The 21017-nt window shown below is 38.5% G+C and overlaps 2 protein-coding genes across 4 annotated transcripts; one reads left to right on the top strand and one right to left on the bottom strand.

Annotated features, from left to right (window-relative positions):
- Nucleotides 1-832: 832 nt before the first annotated feature.
- LOC118936488 (sialic acid-binding Ig-like lectin 14) lies at nt 833-7159 on the bottom strand. 2 transcript variants are annotated; one of them, XM_036973679.2, is made up of 8 exons: nt 6886-7159; nt 4820-4971; nt 4266-4622; nt 3697-4017; nt 3193-3450; nt 2778-3071; nt 1808-1904; nt 833-1552 (listed from the first exon to the last, which is right to left on the bottom strand). In XM_036973679.2, the coding sequence occupies exons 2-8, from the start codon at nt 4878-4880 to the stop codon at nt 1441-1443; spliced, it is 1500 nt and encodes a 499-aa protein (XP_036829574.1). In that variant the 5' UTR covers nt 4881-4971; nt 6886-7159; the 3' UTR covers nt 833-1440. The 2 variants fall into 2 exon arrangements, with proteins under 2 accessions (XP_036829574.1, XP_036829576.1); XM_036973681.2 differs by lacking the exon at nt 4266-4622 and having other exon boundaries at nt 6886-7015.
- A 2788-nt stretch (nt 7160-9947) lies between these two features.
- Nucleotides 9948-17609, top strand: LOC110516494 (sialic acid-binding Ig-like lectin 14). 2 transcript variants are annotated; one of them, XM_021594930.3, is made up of 7 exons: nt 9948-10138; nt 10309-10375; nt 10499-10837; nt 11139-11468; nt 11571-11858; nt 13504-13615; nt 15140-17609. In XM_021594930.3, exons 2-7 carry the CDS (start codon nt 10309-10311, stop codon nt 15246-15248), a joined length of 1245 nt encoding a protein of 414 aa, XP_021450605.2. In that variant the 5' UTR covers nt 9948-10138; the 3' UTR covers nt 15249-17609. The 2 variants fall into 2 exon arrangements, with proteins under 2 accessions (XP_021450605.2, XP_021450601.2); XM_021594926.3 differs by having other exon boundaries at nt 9979-10138; nt 10306-10375.
- The last annotated feature ends 3408 nt before the right edge of the window (nt 17610-21017 follow it).

The following is a 21017-nucleotide window of genomic DNA, read 5'->3' as shown; positions in this document are numbered from 1 at the left end:
TATTTGCGTCTATTATATGCATATCCTAGCTTCTGGGCCTGAGTAGCAGGAAGTTTACTTTGGGCACATTTTTCATCCGGATGTCAAAATACCGCCCCCTATCCCAAAGAAGGACCATGCCACTGCAGCCAACCTCACTGGACGTGGCCACCAAAGAAAAATGTATGTAAGTTTTCAGCGAAGGATTGTTCGATTGGTGGAGAAAGCACCTTGGTCAACTGCCACACACATTCAAGCTGACCTTCAGACACAAGGTACGACAGTTTCAACTCGCACCATCCGTAGCCAACTCAATGAAACAGGGTTATATGGCAGGAGACCCAGGAAGACCCCACTGCTGAGAGAAAGACATAAGAGAGCCCGACTGCAATTTGCCAAAACACACCTGAACATGCCAAAATCCTTCTGGGATAATGTCCTGTGAACAGATGAGACCAAATTAGAGCTTTTTGGTAAAGCACCCAGGAATGGTTCAAGACAAAACGCTGGACTGTTCTGAAGTGGCCAGCAATGAATCCAGATCTAAATCCCATTGAACACTTGTGGAGAGATCTGAAAACAACAGTGAGGAGAGGGCACCCTTCTAATCTGGGAGAACTGGAGCAGTTTGCACAAGAGGATTGGGCTAAACTGCCAGTACAGAGGTGCTCATTGATGGTTATAGGAAGCACTTGATTGCAGTTATTTTGACCAAAGGCTGTGCTACCAAATATCAAGTCGAGGGTGTCAATAATTTTGTTACTGCCATTTGTATATTTTCTGATTTAAATCAATATATTGTGTTCTGAATCAAAAACAAAGGTTCTGTAATATTAACAGTGAAATAAAGAACTGTGGAGACCAAATACTTTATTCAATTTCAACTTATTTTTAGGGAAAATTGTGAATTACTTGAAAAAAGTGCAAGGATGCCAATATTTTGGCCACGACAGTATATATTATTTCATACAGTTTCTCCATTACTTAACTAACAGTTAATCTCATGCCACCTCTTCATTGTTTACAGTAACTACATCACACATATTTTTTTTACCACAATATGGAATGGAAATATATATATATATTGAAGTCAGAGAATTGGCAGGTGAAGGAATCTACAGCAGTGCACAAAGTGCAATGAGCAAATGTACAATTTCAGGATGATAGTGCAGAGTGCAAAGAATCATTATATCTCCATGTTTGATTCACATAGTCTCTCTAAAGTAAACATTTTAAAAAGTATGTGATTTAAAAAAAACGTATAATACTTGTGCTTTTCCATGAAATACATAATCATTTTTATTATAAAAAATTGTGCTTAATAACTTGTTCATTTTATGCATACAAATCAGAAACTTTACTAATATGATAAGTGTGAATTATTTTACATGAAAATGATCTCAGTCTACTGAAAACTCTCAGCATAAGCTTAGGAGTGGGGGGGGGGGGGGGGGTGCTCAATCATCTTGGACGCCTGGCAATGACCTCATACTCTTCCTGAGACGTGTATTTTTTATCCAATGAGATGTAGGCACTCTCCTCTTCTTTTGGTTTCACATTCTTACCTTGCATCCTTTAAGAACCACAATAAAAAACCAAGTGGTAGGGTTAAGTTACTTCTAGCACTCAGAGAAAGTAAATCTAGGCCTATAGTAAGCATCTTATCAGACATTGTCTGGGCTTATAATAGGTACTTTGAGAAATAAAGTGTCCTGTACACGTTAAAAAAATACATCTATGAACCAGATGTGAAATACATTGGCAGAAAATAAGAAGTATAACTATCCTCATTTTGTCTCTATTGTGCTATAAGTGAAAAGGATCCTACCGTATGTAAGCATTTGTAGACAGGTAGATGAGAAGGGCTACAGTCACACTGAGAGACATACCAGCTATGGTCCAGGGGAGAACTGCAGTCCCACATCCTTCAGAAAGATCGACAATTTATGAAGAGAGAAAGAGTGTCATTAGAGCAGTCTAGACCTATTGCAATAACCACACCATAGGCGGAAATCCCAGGGGGGACGGGGAACACCCCCACCCTGGGAAATATTTTTCCCTCCCAATATATCACTGTAAACATAACTATGTAATTTCAATCATATTAATAATACGCAATGAAAGCACTTGTGCTGATTATAGACAATTAATAGTGCGTTTTTAAGTTTCAAAAGATTGCGACCACCCAGCAGTGGCACATGATGCAGGTCTGTCGTTGGTGGCTGACCTCCAGTAAGTAGGTCAAACAAAGGATATGTTAGACACTTCTTTACTACCACTCAATACAAGAAAACACGTGTATAACCGTCACCAGTCTTCTTTTTCGCTGCATTAAAGTACAGGTCACTCTTTATGTTGAGCTAGCACCTATTGCATTTATGCATTTAGTCAGTTTACTCCAAGGTTGGCACACAGGTGCTTCGTAGTCCCCAACGGCATTTTAGCTTTTACAACGAGACCATTAAAGATATTTAAGACAATGGTAGAAGAGAGTGTAGTTCTGTTCAGTTTGGAGTTCAGTTTATCGCTAACCTTATCACAGGGCCTTCGAAGCACTACAGCTGCATGCTGATCTTGGAATAAATGCATAAATGCAATAGGTGCTAGCTCAACATAAAGAGTGACCTGTACTTTAATGCAGCGAAAAAGAAGACTGGTGACGGTTATACACGTGTTTTCTTGTATTGAGTGGTAGTAAAGAAATGTCTAAATGTACAGAACATCCTCAATATTGCAAACATTGGGTGGGAATGGGAAGCTCTGACTCTCTAACCAAGTAACTTGACATACATATTTACCTCTTTGCTTTTCTTGGCTCTTATTTTGTGTGACCTGCAGCTTCTCTCTCACTACACCCACCACATTGCTGCTGACACACTCCACAGTGGTGTTGTTGTGGTTTCCAACAGGCAGACTGATGGTGCTGTTCACTGAGGAACCCAACACTGATGTAGTGGGGCTGCACCTCTCTGTGTTGAGCTCCAGCAGTGGCCACACTATGAGGGGTGAGGGAACCCCCTGACTGACACACAGACAGGTCATGACCTCTGCCTGGTCCACACACCCAGAGCCAGGAAGAATCACAGGAAGGTCTGGAAAAAGACAGTGAAGAGAGAGATATCAGTGATAGATTGATGCTAAAAACATGCCAGAGTAATTCAAGATCATAAAATATGACATGAGTTTGTATATTACAGTCAAGTTAGTACTTACACATCACAGTGACAACAGTGGAAGCTGTCATAGTCCTGTTGAGGTGTTGAACTGTACACACATACTCCCCAGCATGTTCTCTTGTCACATTGCAGATGGTGAGAGTGGCATTTTCAGTGTAATTCTGAAGTGGGGCACTTGCCCCGTTCTTACTCCAAGTGATATCAGATGGAGGGTAACTGTCAACTCTGCATGTCAGATCCAGGGTACCATCCTCCTTCACCATTTCATTTCCAGTTATTTGGGGGTCTTTCACATCTTTAAGTGCAAAGAGTTTCTAATTGTACAGATGTATTTTCAAACATACACTAAATTCAGACTATGTTGGTTGAGGGACTAATAACAATGGATCATGATTAAAAAGGGGAAAAGTCAAAGCCATGACATAACTGCAGGTGGAGTCTTCATACTGTATCATTTGCTTATTATCAAGGTTATTCTTAGGTTTCAAAGATTCTCTGGAACAAGGTGTTTAATGTCAAATGTAGGATAGGTGGTACTCACATGTCATATTCAAAGTTACTGTCTCTTCAATTTGATATTTTTTCTGGAAGGTTACTTGACACGTAACCATCATGTTGTGGTGTTCAGCTGAGGGGGTAAAGGTCAACGTTGAGAAGTGGGTTGTCGTCACAGTGGTCAGGTCCTCTCTCTCCTGTATGGTGATGTTGTCTCTGAGCTCAATGATGTTGTCTCCTGTTCCTCTCCCTGTCCATGTGATGTTAGGAGGAGTTCCAGAGCACATCCCCGGGGCGATGCAGGTCAGAGTAGCTGGTTCTCCCTCTGTCAGAGGAGGAGTCAACACTGAGGGCTTCTGGGTCAGAGCTGGAGGCAGGAAATACAAACACAGAAGTGAGTTTTACATCTGTGTACAAAACAGCAGTGACACATAATCAGCCGTAGGAGAGCAGCATGCATGTGATGACTCTGAATGGGAGTTTTCCCAGTAATGTCTTCTTATGATAGGACTTTATAATAAGGGAGACCTGAGGGGGAACTTGGCAAGTCTGTACTGTATACAATTAACTACAATAATAGGTTGTCACTGTAACTGGTAATAATAGTCATAGTACCGCTCACTGTGATGCTCACTTTCTTCGAGTATGTATATGAACTTGGAAGTCTGAATTGATACTCTCCAGCATCAGTCTCTCTGATGTCGTTGATGATCACACTACAGTTCTTCTTTGTCAGATCAGTCTCCAGTAGAGACACTCTCTGTTTAATACCCTCCTGAGCTTTAGAGGGAGTATTGGAGTGGAACATTGTGTTTTTATCCTTATCACATTTGCCCTTTGTAGGGCACTTGAACCACATTGCAGCGGTAGGCTTTATGTTATCAGGGTGAGTGAAAGTACATGAAATAACAGCACATAGTCCCTTCTCTGCTGTTATTTCTGCTGGACTGAAGGTGATGGTCCAGGGTGATGCTGTTGTTGGCCAGTTCACATGGAGGGAAATGAATACAGTCATGAGTAATACAGAAAGCACTTGGATACTACTTCACTTGTTCATAAACATTTTTTTAATGAGATAGTGTCTACTGAGATATTTGCCATATCACAACTACTACCACATCTACTAATGATTATCACATTAACATTAGTTGTGATAAAAGGGACCTTACTATCGCATGTGGCTCTCTCTGTCAGAGAGAGAAGTAGAGCTGCCGAGATGAGGACCCACATCCTGCTTACACTGCCTTGATGAATCAATCACAGTACCGGGGTCTCTTTCCTCTTTCTCTTCTTGTCACTGTCTCTGTCTGTGTCTTCTGGTCTGGAGCACAAGTGTGAAATAGAATATGAAATGGTGTTGTGATAATAACAACATATAGCAATACACATCCGATATTAACGTTTCATTACATCTTTATGAGTGCTACAGTGTCATTCATAACAACCGTCTTTGTATGTTTATTCAACTGAGAAGTATTTTGCTGTAATGCCTAGAGAGTATGTCAAAGAAAAATGTACGGTCACAGTTCCTATGAGGGCCTTCTTCATAATGCATTCCAAGCATATTTATAACTCCTTATGAGTGACTCCCTATAAAACATTATAATGCCCAACATAAGCTTATATGACTGCGCCAAAATACATTTAACAGCATTTATAAATCTTTATGAATAAGCTACAGTTGAAGTCGGAAGTTGACACACACTTAGGTTGGAGTCATTAAAACTCGTTTTTCAACCACTCCACAAATGTATTGTTAACCAACTATAGTTTTGGCTGTGGATGTATTTTCAGGGCTACCTTCAAACTCAGTGCCTCTTTGCTTGACATCATGGGAAAATCAAAAGAAATCAGCCAAGACCTCCAAAAGTCTGGTTCATCCTTGGGAGCAATTTCCAAACGCCTGAAGATACCACCTTCATCTGTACAAACAATAGTACGTAAGTATAAACACCATGGGACCACGCAGCCGTCACACCGCTCAGGAAGGATATACGTTTTGTCTCCAAGAGATGAATGTACTTTGGTGCAAAAAGTGCAAATCAATCCCAGAACCACAGCAAATGAGCTTGTGAAGATGCTGGAGGAAACAGGTACAAAAGTATCTATATCCACAGTAAAACGAGTCCTATATCGACATAACCTGAAAGGCTGCTGCTGCTCCAAGGAAGAAGCCACTGCTCCAAAACTGCCATAAAAGTTTGCAGTTTGCAACTGCACATGGGGACAAAGATCGTACTTTTGGATAAATGTCTTCTAGTCTGATGAAACAAAAATAGAACTGTTTGGCCATAATGACCATCGTTATCTTTGGAGGGAAAGGGGGAGGCTTGCAAGCTGAAGAACATCATCCCAAGCGTGAAGCACGGGGGTGGCAGCATCATGTTGTGGGGGTGCTTTGCTGCTGGAGGGACTGGTGCACTTCACAAAATAGATGGCATCATGAGGTAGGAAAATTATGTGGTTGAAGCAACATCTCAAGACATCAGTCAGGAAGTTAAAGCTTGGTCGCAAACAGGGCTTCTAAACGAACAATGACCCCAAGCATACTTCCAACGTTGTGGCAAAATGGCTTAAGGACAACAAAGTCAATGTATTGGAGTGGCCATCACAAAGCCCTGACCTCAATCCTATTGAAAATGTGTGGGCAGAACTGAAAAAGCGTGTGCGAGCATGGAGGCCTTCAAACCTGACTCAGTTACATCAGCTCAGTCAGGAGAAATGGGCCAAAATTCACCCAACTTATTGTGGGAAGCTTGTGGAAGGCTACCCAAAATGTTTGACCCAAGTTAAACCATTTAAAGGCCATGCTACCAAATACTAATTCAGTGTATGTAAACTTCTGACCCACTGGGAATGTGATGAAAGAAATAAAAGCCAAAATAAATCATTCTCTCTGCTATTATTCTGATATTTCACATTCTTAAAATAAAGTGGTGATCCTAACTGACTTAAGACAGGGAATATTTACTATGATTAAATGTCAGGAATTGTGAAAAACTGAGTTTAAATGTATTTGGCTAAGGTGTATGTAAACGTCCGACTTCAACTGTATATAAAGCCTTATGAAGCAATGTGATGTAATGCCCTAAATGATTCATAGAAAATTACCATTACATTAAGTAGTCATAATCAAGTTTTAACAGTCATTCAATGTAACAAAACAAAAATATATAATGGTTGAATAGCTTGTCTTTCGATCCATGCAGAAAGTTAGACTGAATCAGCACATTACCTCTCTGTGTGCTCTCTCCTCCTGTTGATCAGGAGCCCTGTGTCTCTCTGATGGGTGTGAACTGTCACTTCATGTCCCCATTCTGTTACTCTCTCTAACTTGGTGCTGCAATCCAGGAAGTCCCTCTATACTGTATACCGCCCAGCCATACTGTATATAGACCATAATCAACCAACCCATCAAACCAACTTGGTTGACATTTAAGTCATTAAGCAGACATTCTTAACCAGAGAAACTTACAGTAGTGAGTCAATGCATTTTTGTACTTTTTCCTGTATTGGTCCGCCGTGGGAATCAAACCCACAACCCAGGCTTTGCAAGCACCGTACTCAAACAACTGAGCCACAGACTGCGATCCCAACACACACTGCAATACCCATGCCTTTTATATTTACATGCAGTTTTATTTACCATAAGAAAGATTTATACAAGAAAATGTGTACATATTTAAAGATTGGCTGTTTGTAACAAGTACATGTGAATAATATTTCAAATGCCTTGCATTGGATAGAGATACACTTGCAATATCCTCTATCTTTTTTAACCCTCTGTGGTCTGATGGATGAAGTCATTTCCCCAATACGCAAGATCTGCTGAGAAAAGGGTACTTACCTTTATATGAGTTAAAAACACATTCGCTGACATATTCTTCATTAACTCACAAGCATGCTGAATGCATTTATCATGAGCGACAGGTAGCCTACAGTTTAAAAGCGTTGAGACAGTAACTGAAAAGTTGCTAGTTTGATTAACCAAGCATCCAAAGTGGAAAAATCTGCGAAATAGGGTTTAATGTAGAAGACAGATTTTGGTTGAATGCATTCAGTTCCGCAACTGACTATGTATTCCGTTCATTATTAACATTAGAGGCTACTGGTTTGTACTCAATATACACTGCATGACCGGTTTGGGCCGTCCCCAAACTGTTTCCACAAAGTTGGATGCACAGAATCATCTAGAATGTCATTGAATGCTGTATCGTTAAGCTTTCACTTCACTGGAGCTAAGGGGCATGGCCCGCACCATGAAAACAGCCCGAGGCCATTATTTGTCCTCCACCAAACTTTACAGTAGGCACAATGCATTGGGGAAGGTAGCATTCTACTGGCATCTGCCAAACCCAGATATGTCCGTCGGACTACCAGATGGTGAAGCATGATTCATCACTCCAAATAAAGCGTTTCCTCTGCTTCAGAATCCAATGGTGGCGTGCTTTACGCATTGCGCATGGGGATTTTAGGCTTGTGTGCGGCTGCTTGGCCATGGAAACCCATTTCATGAAGCTCCCGATGAACAGTTATTGTGCTGACGCTGCTTCCAGAGGCAGTTTGGAATTCGGTAGTGAGTGTTGCATCTGAGGACAGACAATTATTAGGCGCTACACGCCTACCAATTTGCGGCTGAGCCATTGTTGCTCCTAGACATTTCCGCTTCACAATAACAGTACGTATAGTTGACATGGCAGCTCTAGCAGGGCAGAAATTTGACGAACTGACTTGTTGTAAATATGACACCCTATGATGGTGTCACGTTGAAAGTCACTCAGCTCTTCAGTAAGGCCATTCTGCTGCCAATGTTTGTCTATGGAGACAAACATAGACAAACATGACTGTGTGTTCAATTTTTCCATTTGTCAGAAACAGGTGTGGCTGAAATAGCTGAATCCACTAATTTGAAGGGGTTTCGACATACTTTTGAAAAAATAGTGTATTTTGTGATGATTTTATAGCTTATTCAAAATCAGCAGCAAATTAGATTGTTTTTCTTCCACAATCATTCACTTATACATTTATATCAGAACCACATTTGAGGAGTGATGATTCCTCTTTCACAGTTGCATTATTTTTTAAACGTTAAAAAAAATATTTGACCATTACTGCAATTCCTCTAAAAACAATATTACCGTAAAAGCCATTATGCCTTCTTGGTCTTCAACTCGGTTTCCCATTACATTTTTATTGTATTTTAACCAGACATGTTAGTGCATCTTCACAGAGTTTGACCAACCCTTACAACACTCTGTGGGCCCTAGTTTAGTTCCTCTTCACACTTTGAGACTGAGTGCTAAAGTTTTGCTATATTTGTTAGGTGGGGTTTAACTTCTCCTAAATACTTCCGTTTAAACTCTACACCATGTTCCCTGAAATATATGTGTTTCTGCTGTTGAAAAAGGGCGTAAAGTACAGGTCTCCTGAGCAGGCCTCATGCTGCAGCAGGGACAGTATAGCAAACTGTCTTTACAATACCTGCTATCGTGACTTTTATAAGGGATTCTAGATATGGCTTCATTTGGGCTCAATTCTGGTGGCATGAGCCTCAACCTGTTGGCTACTCCTGCAAATGCCTTCCAAAGTCTCTCATCAGTATGCACCAAACTACAGATACTCACACAGTTGGTACCTAAACTAAAAGCCTTGTAGAGTTATTCTAGCCATTGTAAGTCATAGTCAAACTGAATGGAATTTAAATGAAATTTAGGGTAAACCTAAAGTGTGTTAACAACTAAGTAAAACATACTCAACTGATGCATTTGGCACAATCGTTGTGACCAAACGGGGGTTTTCTGCACAAATATAATTACATAAGCGTTGGAAGCCTGCAGTGGTTGTTTGAACTCTTTATTGTATCACCAAAATATCAGCTATCACAACCATGGTGTCAAATGCGTCGTACATCAGTTGTACAACCTAAGTGTGTATGGGGCCCAAAGATATCTGTTGAGTCAGATATTAGTGAACTATTAGTAAAGATCAACCAGCAGCATAAAGTATAGTTGTATATGGTCTACCAATGACTTTTGGTTTGAATTTGGTTGTTTTTGTAATACATTGAGATGCACTAAAAATGCATTCCCAGGATAAAACTGACCAATGTGAACCATATGCACAGTTATTTTCATCTGAAATATGAACTGCCCTCATGCATTAGTTCAAAGACTAAACAAACAAGTATACCAAGGCCCTGAATGTTAATGCAGTATTTTAGGTTACTATGCTGACTTTAGTATATTCTACAACTGTTTCGAATTGTACTGACATTAACACAGTGTTGTACTGTGCAACAGTTTATATTGTTTCAACACAAAATTAGGTTGTGAAAAGGGGGAACTAAAGATAGATACTGACTCGACTCTGGCCTCTACAGATATTTTTACATTTCCCGCAGCCAGAAATGACAGAAAATATTTAGATATCTCCACCGAACAAAGAGAGCTAAGTGAGACAGACAGAGGGCTGGTACACAGTAGGGAGTGGTAAGTTGATTTATAACAATATAAACAAGTCATTAAGCCAGCATATTATGAAGTGATGAATCATTTGTGCATTTGGTTAGCTGTTGAGGGAAATAAATTGTATACTCTCTATTACAGCATAGATTTGTATCTCATAAATCCTGATTTCTTATGTCTTGTGATAAAAGAAGATGCTGGTTGAGATCTGCACCGTGGCTATCTGCTGGGTCATAACAGCAAGTTGTAGTCAGTGCATAGGTACAGTATAATGCTCTATGACTTGACAAAAGAGTATAGTAACATGTTTTGGAATAAGATTACTCTCTTTGTCAGCTTTGGCGAGTCAATTGTTAAATGTATTACTATACTGGACATTTTTAGAGCCTCGTGAGACAGGTACAAACTTCTCCATCACAGTGACCCAAGACGTTACAGTAGAGGCTGGACGGTGCATTCCTATATCATGTAAATTCACGTACCCAGGCAACATTACTGAATACGTACGAAGAGTCTGGTTCAAAGGAGATGCACTTACGCCTGTATTTGAAAAAGATGCAGAGGTGTGCGGTGTTGTTTGGCAGTCCCTGAGAGGTCCTGAAAGGTCTTGCAGCTTTTTCCTCGAAGACCAACAAGAAGGAGAAAGCGAGTATAGATTCAAGTTAACATGGGGAGGTGATCAAATGTATGTCTTTCCTGAGAGGGTACGAGTCTCAGTGTCTGGTACGTCAGAATCTATGTCAACAATATACTACTTTCCTTCTCTTAAATCACACTACAGATTATAATGAGTATTACTGTATTGGTCTTTGCCTGATGAAAATATCACCTTATGTGTCCAAGTGAGAATAAATGTAGCCTACACACTCTGAATTCTAATCATGTTCAATTCCAGCGTATTTTGTCACTGATTCAGAACCTCCAAATGATAATAATCGTGTTCTTCACATCACAGCACAATCTGAATTAAAATGCTTGAAAAATGAATTGTCAAAGTGATCAAACTTTGCCAAATTCTGTTTAGCTCTAACCCAGAAGAAGCCCACTGTGGAGACACCCCCTCTCACAGAGGGAGAGAGGGCCACACTGACCTGCAAAGTATATTCACTCAAACTAAATGACCTCTGCCCGCAAAGACTGGAAGAAGATTTTGTTGGAATAGTCTGGAGAGGGACAGAGAACTTAGGCATATATTTTGGGATAATGAAGCCATCAACAGCAGAAAATACATTCAGTGTGAATAAGTTGTATTTCACTCCTAAATCCGAACATCACAACATCAACCTCACATGTATGGGCATCTACAAGAAGGCCAACATTACTGTGGAGAAAACGGTGACTTTAACAGTAAAATGTACATTCACCTTTCAGAGCATTCCCTCATTATCAAAATACATTACAGTACTTACTCTTCAAGTCTCTGTTAGGTAAACAAGTATTTATTTGTCTTCCCTAGACCGTCCCAAGTTCCTGAATGGCTCGGTGTGTGTGGTCCAGGCAGAGGTCCTGACCTGTGTGTGTGTCAGTCAGGGGGTTCCCTTACCAGTGATTGCTTGGCCAATGTTAGGGGTCTATATTAGTTACAGTGTCATCGTCTCCAGGAGTGCCCAAACCGTGAACAGCACCATCACCATGTCTGCCTCAGAATACAAGAACAGCAGCATGGAGTGTGTCAGCAGAAATGTAATTGGCCAGACCGAGATGGAATTCCCCGTACTACACCAAGCTGAAGGGAGCCTGACACGTAAGTTCTTCAGTTGAACATTCTATGTATGTATAGGACTAGTGTTACATTTTACAATTTGAGTGAAGATGAATCACTAATTCATTTCTGCTCAAATTCAGCTCAAATCACACCGACAAGGACGATGACATTTTCATCGTGCAAAAGTTGTGTCAAGTGCAAAATTCACCATTCATCTCATTATAATGTGGCAATGTGTTAATTTTGAACTTTTCTTCAACAATGTTTGTAATAAATAGGTGACTACTCATTATATGCTGTTTATACTCAGTTTATGCAGAGTTGAAAAAACTATAGTTTCATGATCACCTCTTTATAAAGCACATTGTTTCATGGTTCGGGCTAGGCCCTTTAGTTCCAGTGAAGGGAAATCTTAACGCTACAGCATACAATGACATTCTAGACGATTCTGTGCTTCCAACTTTGTTGCACGTTTGGGGAAGGCCCTTTCCTGTTTCAGCATGACAATGCCCCAGTGCACAAATCGAAGTCCATACAGAAATGATTTGTTGAGATCGGTGTGGAAGAACTTGACTGGCCTGCACTGAGCCCTGACCTCAACCCCATCGAACATCTTTGGGATGAATTGGAACACCGATTGCGAACCAAGCCTAATCACCCAACACCTCACTAATCGTCTTGTGGCTGAATGGAAGTATGTCCCTTCAGCAATGTTCCAACATGTAGTGGAAAGCCTTCCCAGAAGTGGAGGCTGTTGTGGAGGCTATCATAGCAGCAAATGGGGGACCAACTCCATTTTAAAGCCCATGATTTTGGAATGAGATGTTTGACGAGCAGGTGTCCACTTACTTCTGGTAATGTAGTGTATGTCAGATACTACATTTCCATCCACAGTTTTTATGATAGTAAAGTCATACCGGATTTTTTAAAAAGTATGACATCTGTGATGGAAACAGGAAGTTTCGATACAATTTTATAAATGCAGACAGATCATTTGTTCGTTCGACATGGTGGGATATCTATGCGAGAAATGGCAGTGGAAACGCCTTTATCCGCAAATATTGAAATAACCACCATAATATCGAAGTATAAAGTTGGACTCAAGCACTGATATGGTGTGTGGTCCTCCACTACGATTCAGGAAACCATGCAGTTTATTAGGCTACAAATGAAATCAATGATGAACTTCACAGGGTGGTGCACGGTTATCCTGATTCTACTTTGAAATAAATATCGAAGGTCTTATTCTAATGACATGATCGTTGCTTGACTGCCTTTTGACGAAGATAAATATTCTCGCTCCTGTCCATGATAATTTCATCATGTAGACTAGCCAACCAGCACAGCCTTCCCACACTGTATATGTGAGCTGTTAGTCTTTATGCATGTGCCAAAATCAGATTAGGCACATTTGCTATTTACCGCAACAGTTTTTTTGACAAAACTATCGCTAAAGTTATTAGGTAAATGACAACTTAAGTGAAAAACAACATTTTGTCTGGACTGCGTCATCACACACTGATTATATCTGAAACAAGTTCGTTTGCACATTTGATTCTGCATGAACATCTGTCGCCAATTGGATGGAAACCTAACTAGTGGGGTAAAGAGTAAAAAGTAGAATAGTGTTGGATCAATTAAACAAAGTGTTTTTGTACCAATGAATTTGTATCACTTCCCATAGATATCCCTGGGTCAGAGAAGAGGGATGTTGCAGTCTTTCCCTGGATAATCGTTGGCTTGTCCCTCAGCCTTAATGTGGCCCTCCTTGTCTATCTGACCAGCGCTTGTAAATGGTAAGAAAACATTACAATACCACAGTTTCATACATGAGGACATACGACATAAATTCAGGTGGCATAAAATGCTTATCATTGTTATACTGAGCTTTGGCGCGCTATGTTCAGAAATCCACAGGCTCGAGCGGTCACGACATCGCAGACAAAAATTCCAAATAGTATCCGTAATGTTCGTAGAAACATATCAAACGTTTTTTATAATCAATCTTCAGGTTGTTTTTACAATATATAATCGATAATATATCAACCGGGACTGTAGCTTCTTCAATAGGAGAGAGAGAGAAAATGGCTGCTCCAAGCTGTTGCGCATGCTGCTGGCACTCAGCCATCCCCTTACACGATGTGATCTTTCTCGCTCATTTTCCAAGCCTGAAACTATCTCTAAAAACTGTTCACACCATGGGGATGCCATGGGAAAAGGAATCTGGTTGATATCCCTTTAAATGGAGCGAAGGCAAGCTATGGAACAGAGAACTTTCAGGAAAAACGGGTTGGATTTTCCTCAGGTTTTCGCCTGAAATATCAGTTCTGTTATACTCACAGACATTATTTTGATGGTTTTGGAAACTTTAGAGTGTTTTCTTTCCTAATCTGACAATTATATGCACATTCTAGATTATTGGCCTGAGAAATAGGCAGTTTCATTTGGGTATGTTTTTCATCCAAACATCAAAATACTGCCCCCTACACTCAAGAGGTTTAAATGGACCGCCCTAGCCCGTAAATTCGTCACTCGTTCATTCCAAGATCACTGCCACCGGTAGCTTGTGGGTGCTTTATATGCACAACTGTCAATTATGATTGCATGTGTACTTACATTAACTATATAATCATTAATATACACCTACTGTACTAAGCTAGCAAATTAATTAGCTACCTTACATTAGCCTGCCTAGTTACTTCTGAAGAAGGAAACATTTTTATTTCTGCAATTTCCAAAAGCTAACCAAACAAAAACATGATTACTTTTATGAGACGTGTTTGTTCATTAGTAGCACAATTTCTAACTTATTTACATGAGTTTTACTTACACTTGTATGTTGACTCCATATTGATGTTGAGGTTCTAAGTTTTGGCTGACTTTTCTTATCGGATGTACAATCATTGCGATTTGAGTTATGGGGCGTTTCAGGCTCCGAAGTGAACATAATTGTACACTCGCAAACTCCATTAAAAACGAGGGCTGAGGGGCTTACGTTGCAAACTTCCCTTGGCTAATCATTTGGACCGATGACAAATATGGCCGCAGGGGCTGAGGGTTTAGGGGCCGAGGGCTATCTATCTCCCTTGAGTTTGAAACGCTACCCACCTCTCCAACAGGTTTATGTATGTGTGTCTTTCAGGGGTTGGGTTAAAAGAGGTTGGACCTTGTGTGCAACTGACCATTAAAGAGATCTTATTCTTAAATAACAGGTTGCAACATATCGTACAGTAGATGTTTCCTTTATGTTATTATTTTCAGTTCTGCACAAATTGACCCTAAAATCATCTCAGAGAACAATGTTTTTGTGACTTAAATAGCAAAAAGGGTGGACAGAAGAGAGCTAAAGAAGAAGATAGTACCTACATCTCATTGGACAAGGCAGACGTGTCTCCTGAATATGACATCATCTCCCCGAATCCCCATTGATCCTCTGCTTGTGATAAACTTCTACTTTATTTTAGCGTTTGGTTCTGAGACTTGATTTTGCTCTTTTATTTAAATTTCAATTATTTTCTATTGCTATACTTTTGTTGCTGTTGCTTGAGCCCTGAAAACATTTTGACGTGAATAATGTCTCAGGATTTATGCACAAAAAAATAACTAAATTGTAACAGTTTTTCTGTAAAAGCACATACGGAAGCTACAAGTTCGTGATATCTTCCTCATGTTCAACTATGTTAATCAAAATGGTATGCAGATAATCAAGGTACCACAGTATAGAACGCCGTTTGGGTCTTTCCGTGTCAAAAAAGATACACATCAAATAACACTATTTGACACATTGAATAAGCTTATAATTTGACATGTCAAATAAAACAGTTTAATTGTAGAATGTTGTGTTGGACCGCAACGTCTGGGCTAGCAGCTAGCTTTAGCTTAGTCCCTAGCAAGAGGTTGCCACATGTTGTTCGCCTGTTGAAATTGAACTTCAGTTCACGACAAGAAATAGCTAGCCAGCTCCTAAACCCTGGTGCCCAAAGTTAACGTTATATACTGCCAGCTAGCTTCATGATGCTCGACCAGACCGGGTTATGTGTTGTGAAGCTAGCCACAATAAGGAGTAGGCATAATAGTGGAATTTGCGATTTGACTTCAAAATAAAATTCCTCTTTGACAGTGATGCAGAAGGTAACAACTGGTGGAATCATGCCATATTTAGATTAGATCATGTTAAACAAGGTTGGAATGTGAAGCAATGAAATGGGGTATCAGCCTACTCGGTGACACCCACAGAACACGACTGTGAAGAGTTTACTCAAATATTAGCGCTGTAGCTCTTATTGCGGGACTGTGACTGTGAAATCGCCTCCCCAGTCAGCCTATTGTGTGTATTGACATTCATATTGTACTGTACAGCTTTACCTAAGGATTGGGGATCAATGAAATAGGGTATCAGTCTACTCAATACCCAATATATTTTTTCACAACGTCCTCCTCAGAGTTATCAGACTCCAAAACATCCACACAGTATTGTTTTTCCTCTGGAATAGTGTTCAATACACATAGCTTGACAATAAATGTGTCTCAGTTCAGTTGTTTCAGAGTCCAGCAATAAGAGCTACAGTACGACAATAATGTTCTCTGGGTGTCCTGAGTAGACTGAGACCCCATGTCATTGATCCACAATCTACAGGTAAAGCTGTACTGTGAAATAAGTATATATTTTAAAAGTTTTAATTCACTTTTATTTAACCGGGTAGGCCAGTTGAGAACAAGTTCTCGTTTACAACTGCGACCTGGCCAAGATAAAGCAAAGCAGTGCGACAAAAACAACAACAGAGAGTTACACATAAACAAACGCACAGTCAATAACACAAAATATATAAAAATAGAAAAAGTTATGTACAGTGTGTGCAAATGTAAAAAGAATTATACAAATATATATGAAATATATATGAAGAAAACTGATATATACAAGGGACGGGACAAGACAATCAAAACAGACATCCCCACTGCTACACCACATTGGTTTAGTATGCTCCCAATGCAATTCTAAAGCATAATCCATCCAGTGTGATTTCAACAGATTTTTGTCAAATTAACAAATTATTGTATTTGGTTGATTTTATATAACAGCATTCCAACCTCTTTTGGCATCATCTATTCAATTATGGCATAATTCTACTATTTGTATTAATTTGCATCACTGTCAATGACATACTTTTATTTTGAAGGTTAACCGCAAAATCCACTATTGTGGCTCATTCTTATTGTGGCTAGCTTCACATAGATGGGCCGACCACCATTAATCAAATAAGAACTGTCTTATAAATTAGGGTTATTTTAGATGATGACACCTAGCTATATAGTTAGCTAGCTACTATAGCTACAGAAAACAGATTATTTCGTTTTGCTATGTTTTTGGGGAAGAACATTGTTTGCATCCATAAGCTAGCTAACTTTTTTTATGACCAGCACTGTAGGTGCGCAGAGAAAACTTTACCAGCATCTTTTATATTATTTTGTATAAAATATATTTTTTATTCATAATACAAAAATCAACTTACATTGCTACATCAAACATACATCAAACAAGAAAATACTCAAACATACAAAAAATCTATAAAATAATACAAAAAATAAACAATTTTAGTGCAATTGTATTAACTCTGAAAATATCTTATTATAATGATTCAGGAATATGTTATTCTTGTTGTTATTCACTAGGGTTAATGTTTTAATAAGATAATTTAATTCAATCAGAAAAATGTGTAATTTTGGTATAGAATTTTGGAATTTTTGTTTGTGTATAAAGTATTTGGCAAAAATAATAAAAAAATTAACAATCATTTCAGTGGTTTTGTTATCATTGCAATAGTAACATATTATATCTTTCATGTTAAAAACATAGGCAGTGTTCATAATGGTAAATAAGTATTTTGCAAGGTTTTCCATAAATTCTAACACAAATTTACATTCAAAGAACAAGTGAGACAGATTCTCACCTTCTTTTTCACAGAAAACGCAGATATCATCAATAGCTAGCTATACATTTGGACATCATAGAATTACATGGATATATCTTATGTAAAATTTTGAAATGCACTTCCTTTACTTTGTTTGGTAAACAGTATTTGTAAGGCCTTAACCATGGATTTTTCCAAACAATGTCAGGAATAAGCATGTTCCAGAAAAACCTTCCTCTCGGTGTAAGTTGGTTTTGTGAATGAAGAATTTGTCTTATACATTTATTTGAACACGATCCCTCAAGAAAGCCCACGCCTTCCAATCTGAGTTCTGGATAAACTTTGTGATCATTCCTAAAATGAAGATGAGTTTTCATAAGTGTAATTAGACCACTGGGAACAGCTTTGATCACAGAAATGAACTCTCTGAAAGGTATTGGAAACTCTTTCAATGTTATAAATTGTTCATATGTGAGAATATTACCCTTGTTGTCTAAAACATCAAGAACAAAGTCAATATTCCTCTCATGCCAGCTGGGGTAGAACAATGACTTATTCCTTACAGTTATGTCTGAATTATTCCACAAAAGAGCTTTATGTGGGGAAAGATTGTACAGGAAACATATTTTCCAGGCCATTAAAGCTTGTTGGTGAAATTTAGCCAAATTTAGCAGGTAATCTTTCAGGAATAGAATTACATTGCAGTAAAAATTGAAGACCTCCAATTTATTAAACACATTATTTGGAATGAAATACCATATTGAATCAGTATTGATCAAACATGTTTTCAACCAGTTTATCTTGAAAGTGTTATTTACGTCAACAAAATCCAACACTTCTAGACCGCCTTCAGCTCTTTTGTTTGAAAGGACAGATTTTTTTAGTTCGTGAGACTTATTTTTCCAGATGAAGTCAAGAAAGGTCTTATTAATCTCTTTATAAGTAGCTGGATTTACACATAACAATAATGAGGGGTACACAAAACGAGACAGTCCCTCTGCCTTGGACAGAAGTACTCTCCCAAGTATAGAAACATCTCTTTGTAGCCAATTATTAAATATATTTTTAGTTCAAATTCAAATGTTGTCTGACTAAGTGGTTTTTTGACAGATGAATTCCTAAATATTTAACAGGAATATATCATTTACAGGAATATTTTCTCTTTCTTTATCACCCGAGTCAAATAAACATAAGATTTCACATTTAGAAACATTCAGCATTAATCCTGATGCAATAGAAAATGCAGTTATAGCATTAAGGGCATGGGCGACCTGGTCTTTGTCTCTTAAGAAAATAATAGTATCATCAGCCAGTTCGGAGATTTTGATTTCTTTGTTAAAAATGGTTAAGCCATACAAATTTGCATTATTCAGAATATCTAGAGATAGAAGTTCCACAACCAAAATGAATAAAAATGGCAAAATTGGGCATCCCTGTCGTGCACTTCTGTTGATACTGAATCTTTTGGAAGTATTAAGGTTTAGTAGCACAGAACTATTTATATATTTGTATAAATAGTTATGTGCTACTAAATCCAAAAAGTTTAAGAGACCAAAAGAGAAATTCATGTTCAATTGTGTCAAAGGCTTTACAGAAGTCCAGAAATAAGACAACCGCATCTGAGTCAATTGCATCTGAATAATCTATAAGGTCCAAGACTAAACGAATGTTAGAGTTTATCTGACGGCCCTTCATAAATCCTGTTTGGGTCTCATTTATAATGGTATCTATTCTATGTCAATGAGAGAAGGGTCTTTATCGGGAATCAATGAAATAAGGCCCTGTTTCATAGTGGATACCATTTCCCCATTTTTTATGCAATCTTGAAACATATTGAAAATTGGGTCTTCTCGTAAATCCCAAAACTGTCTATAGAATTCAACTGACAGGCCATCAGGGCCAGGTGATTTCCCATTTTTCATTGAATTCAGAGCCTCTCTAATTTCTTCAATTGACACAGGTGAATCGCAAACTGAGTGGAAATCATCCTCAATTACAGGGACATAATTATGAATGTGGCAAATGTAGCTTTCACAACCATCTTCCTGAAATTGAGAGCTGTTGAGGTTTTCATAAAAGGAATTGACAAATGATGATATTGTAATGGGATCTTTGCATAAAACATCATTAGTTTTGAGTGCAGTTATACATTTTCTTTTGTAGTTTCTCTTTTCAAGTGCAAAAAAGTAACTAGTGTTTTTCCCCCCCTCTTCAATCCATTTTACTCTTGACCTTACAAAGGCGCCCTTTGCCAGATCCATGTAAAGCTGTTCTAATTCTAGTTGTCAAGAATTGAACATAGACTCCTCTTCTTCAGATAGATGATCTTTCTTTAGAAAACTGTCAAGCTTGCTCATCTCCTTTTCTCTAAGGTTCTTTAATTGCATCAGCTCTTTGGAGCGTTTAATGGCTACCACTCTGACTTTATATTTGTCACGTAAATCTAGAACAGATTTATTCCTAACTTCCCCTTTTTTGTTACAATTTGTTATAGATGTAGATCATCAGTTGGCTCCCATTTCTGATCATCACTTGATTTACCTGAATTTACAAGATACAAAAAAATCAAAAGGTACTCGAGGATATTGGAAATGAAACAACACACTTCTTCAAGATACTACTCTCATTGAAAACATCAAATCATTAGCTAAAGATATATTTTTTGCAAGAAAACTGTGACTTGGGTCATGGAAGTAGATGGGAACTTTACCAGTATCATAGCATATGAAATATGAGTTATAGTGTAATCAATGTGTAATAAATACATACAAAATGATTTAATGCGTCCAATTATTATGTGACGTGCATCATTTTCAGGTCCTGATTGGTCAACAAGCTTATTTAGTGTTATTTAGTGTTATTTGTTATTTGACGTGTATCTTTTTTGACACGCCAAGACCCAAACGGTGTTCCATACCACAGTTGCAAATATTATCAAGTGAAATGGTTTTAAAAATGCTTTGAGTGATGTCGCTTCTGCAAACAATGAGGGGTGGTGTGGGAGGAATAACTGTTACATACTGTATTAATTTAGTCATACTAATACATGGAGATATAGAATGTATTTGGGGTGTATTTTCCTTACTGTTTTGGGTATGAGAGAACAGATAACACACTATATAGATAAACTGAGCGGGTCACATTCTCTGTTGTTTACTTTATTTATTTGTTGTTTGGAACCAAAGAAAGATGGCTTTGCTTGAGGCGGGACAGACTTGTAAAATAAAGAGAGTGATCAAACATCATCTTAGAGCTCATATTGTCATTAAGTAATAACAGTGGTAAGTTG

This window comes from Oncorhynchus mykiss, chromosome 3, assembly GCF_057628025.1.
Source record: "Oncorhynchus mykiss isolate SJ-2025 chromosome 3, ASM5762802v1, whole genome shotgun sequence".
In the NCBI taxonomy this organism is placed as follows: Eukaryota; Metazoa; Chordata; class Actinopteri; order Salmoniformes; family Salmonidae; genus Oncorhynchus; species Oncorhynchus mykiss.
The sequence above is the reverse complement of the archived record's forward strand: the minus strand, read 5'-3'. Positions and strand labels throughout refer to the sequence as shown.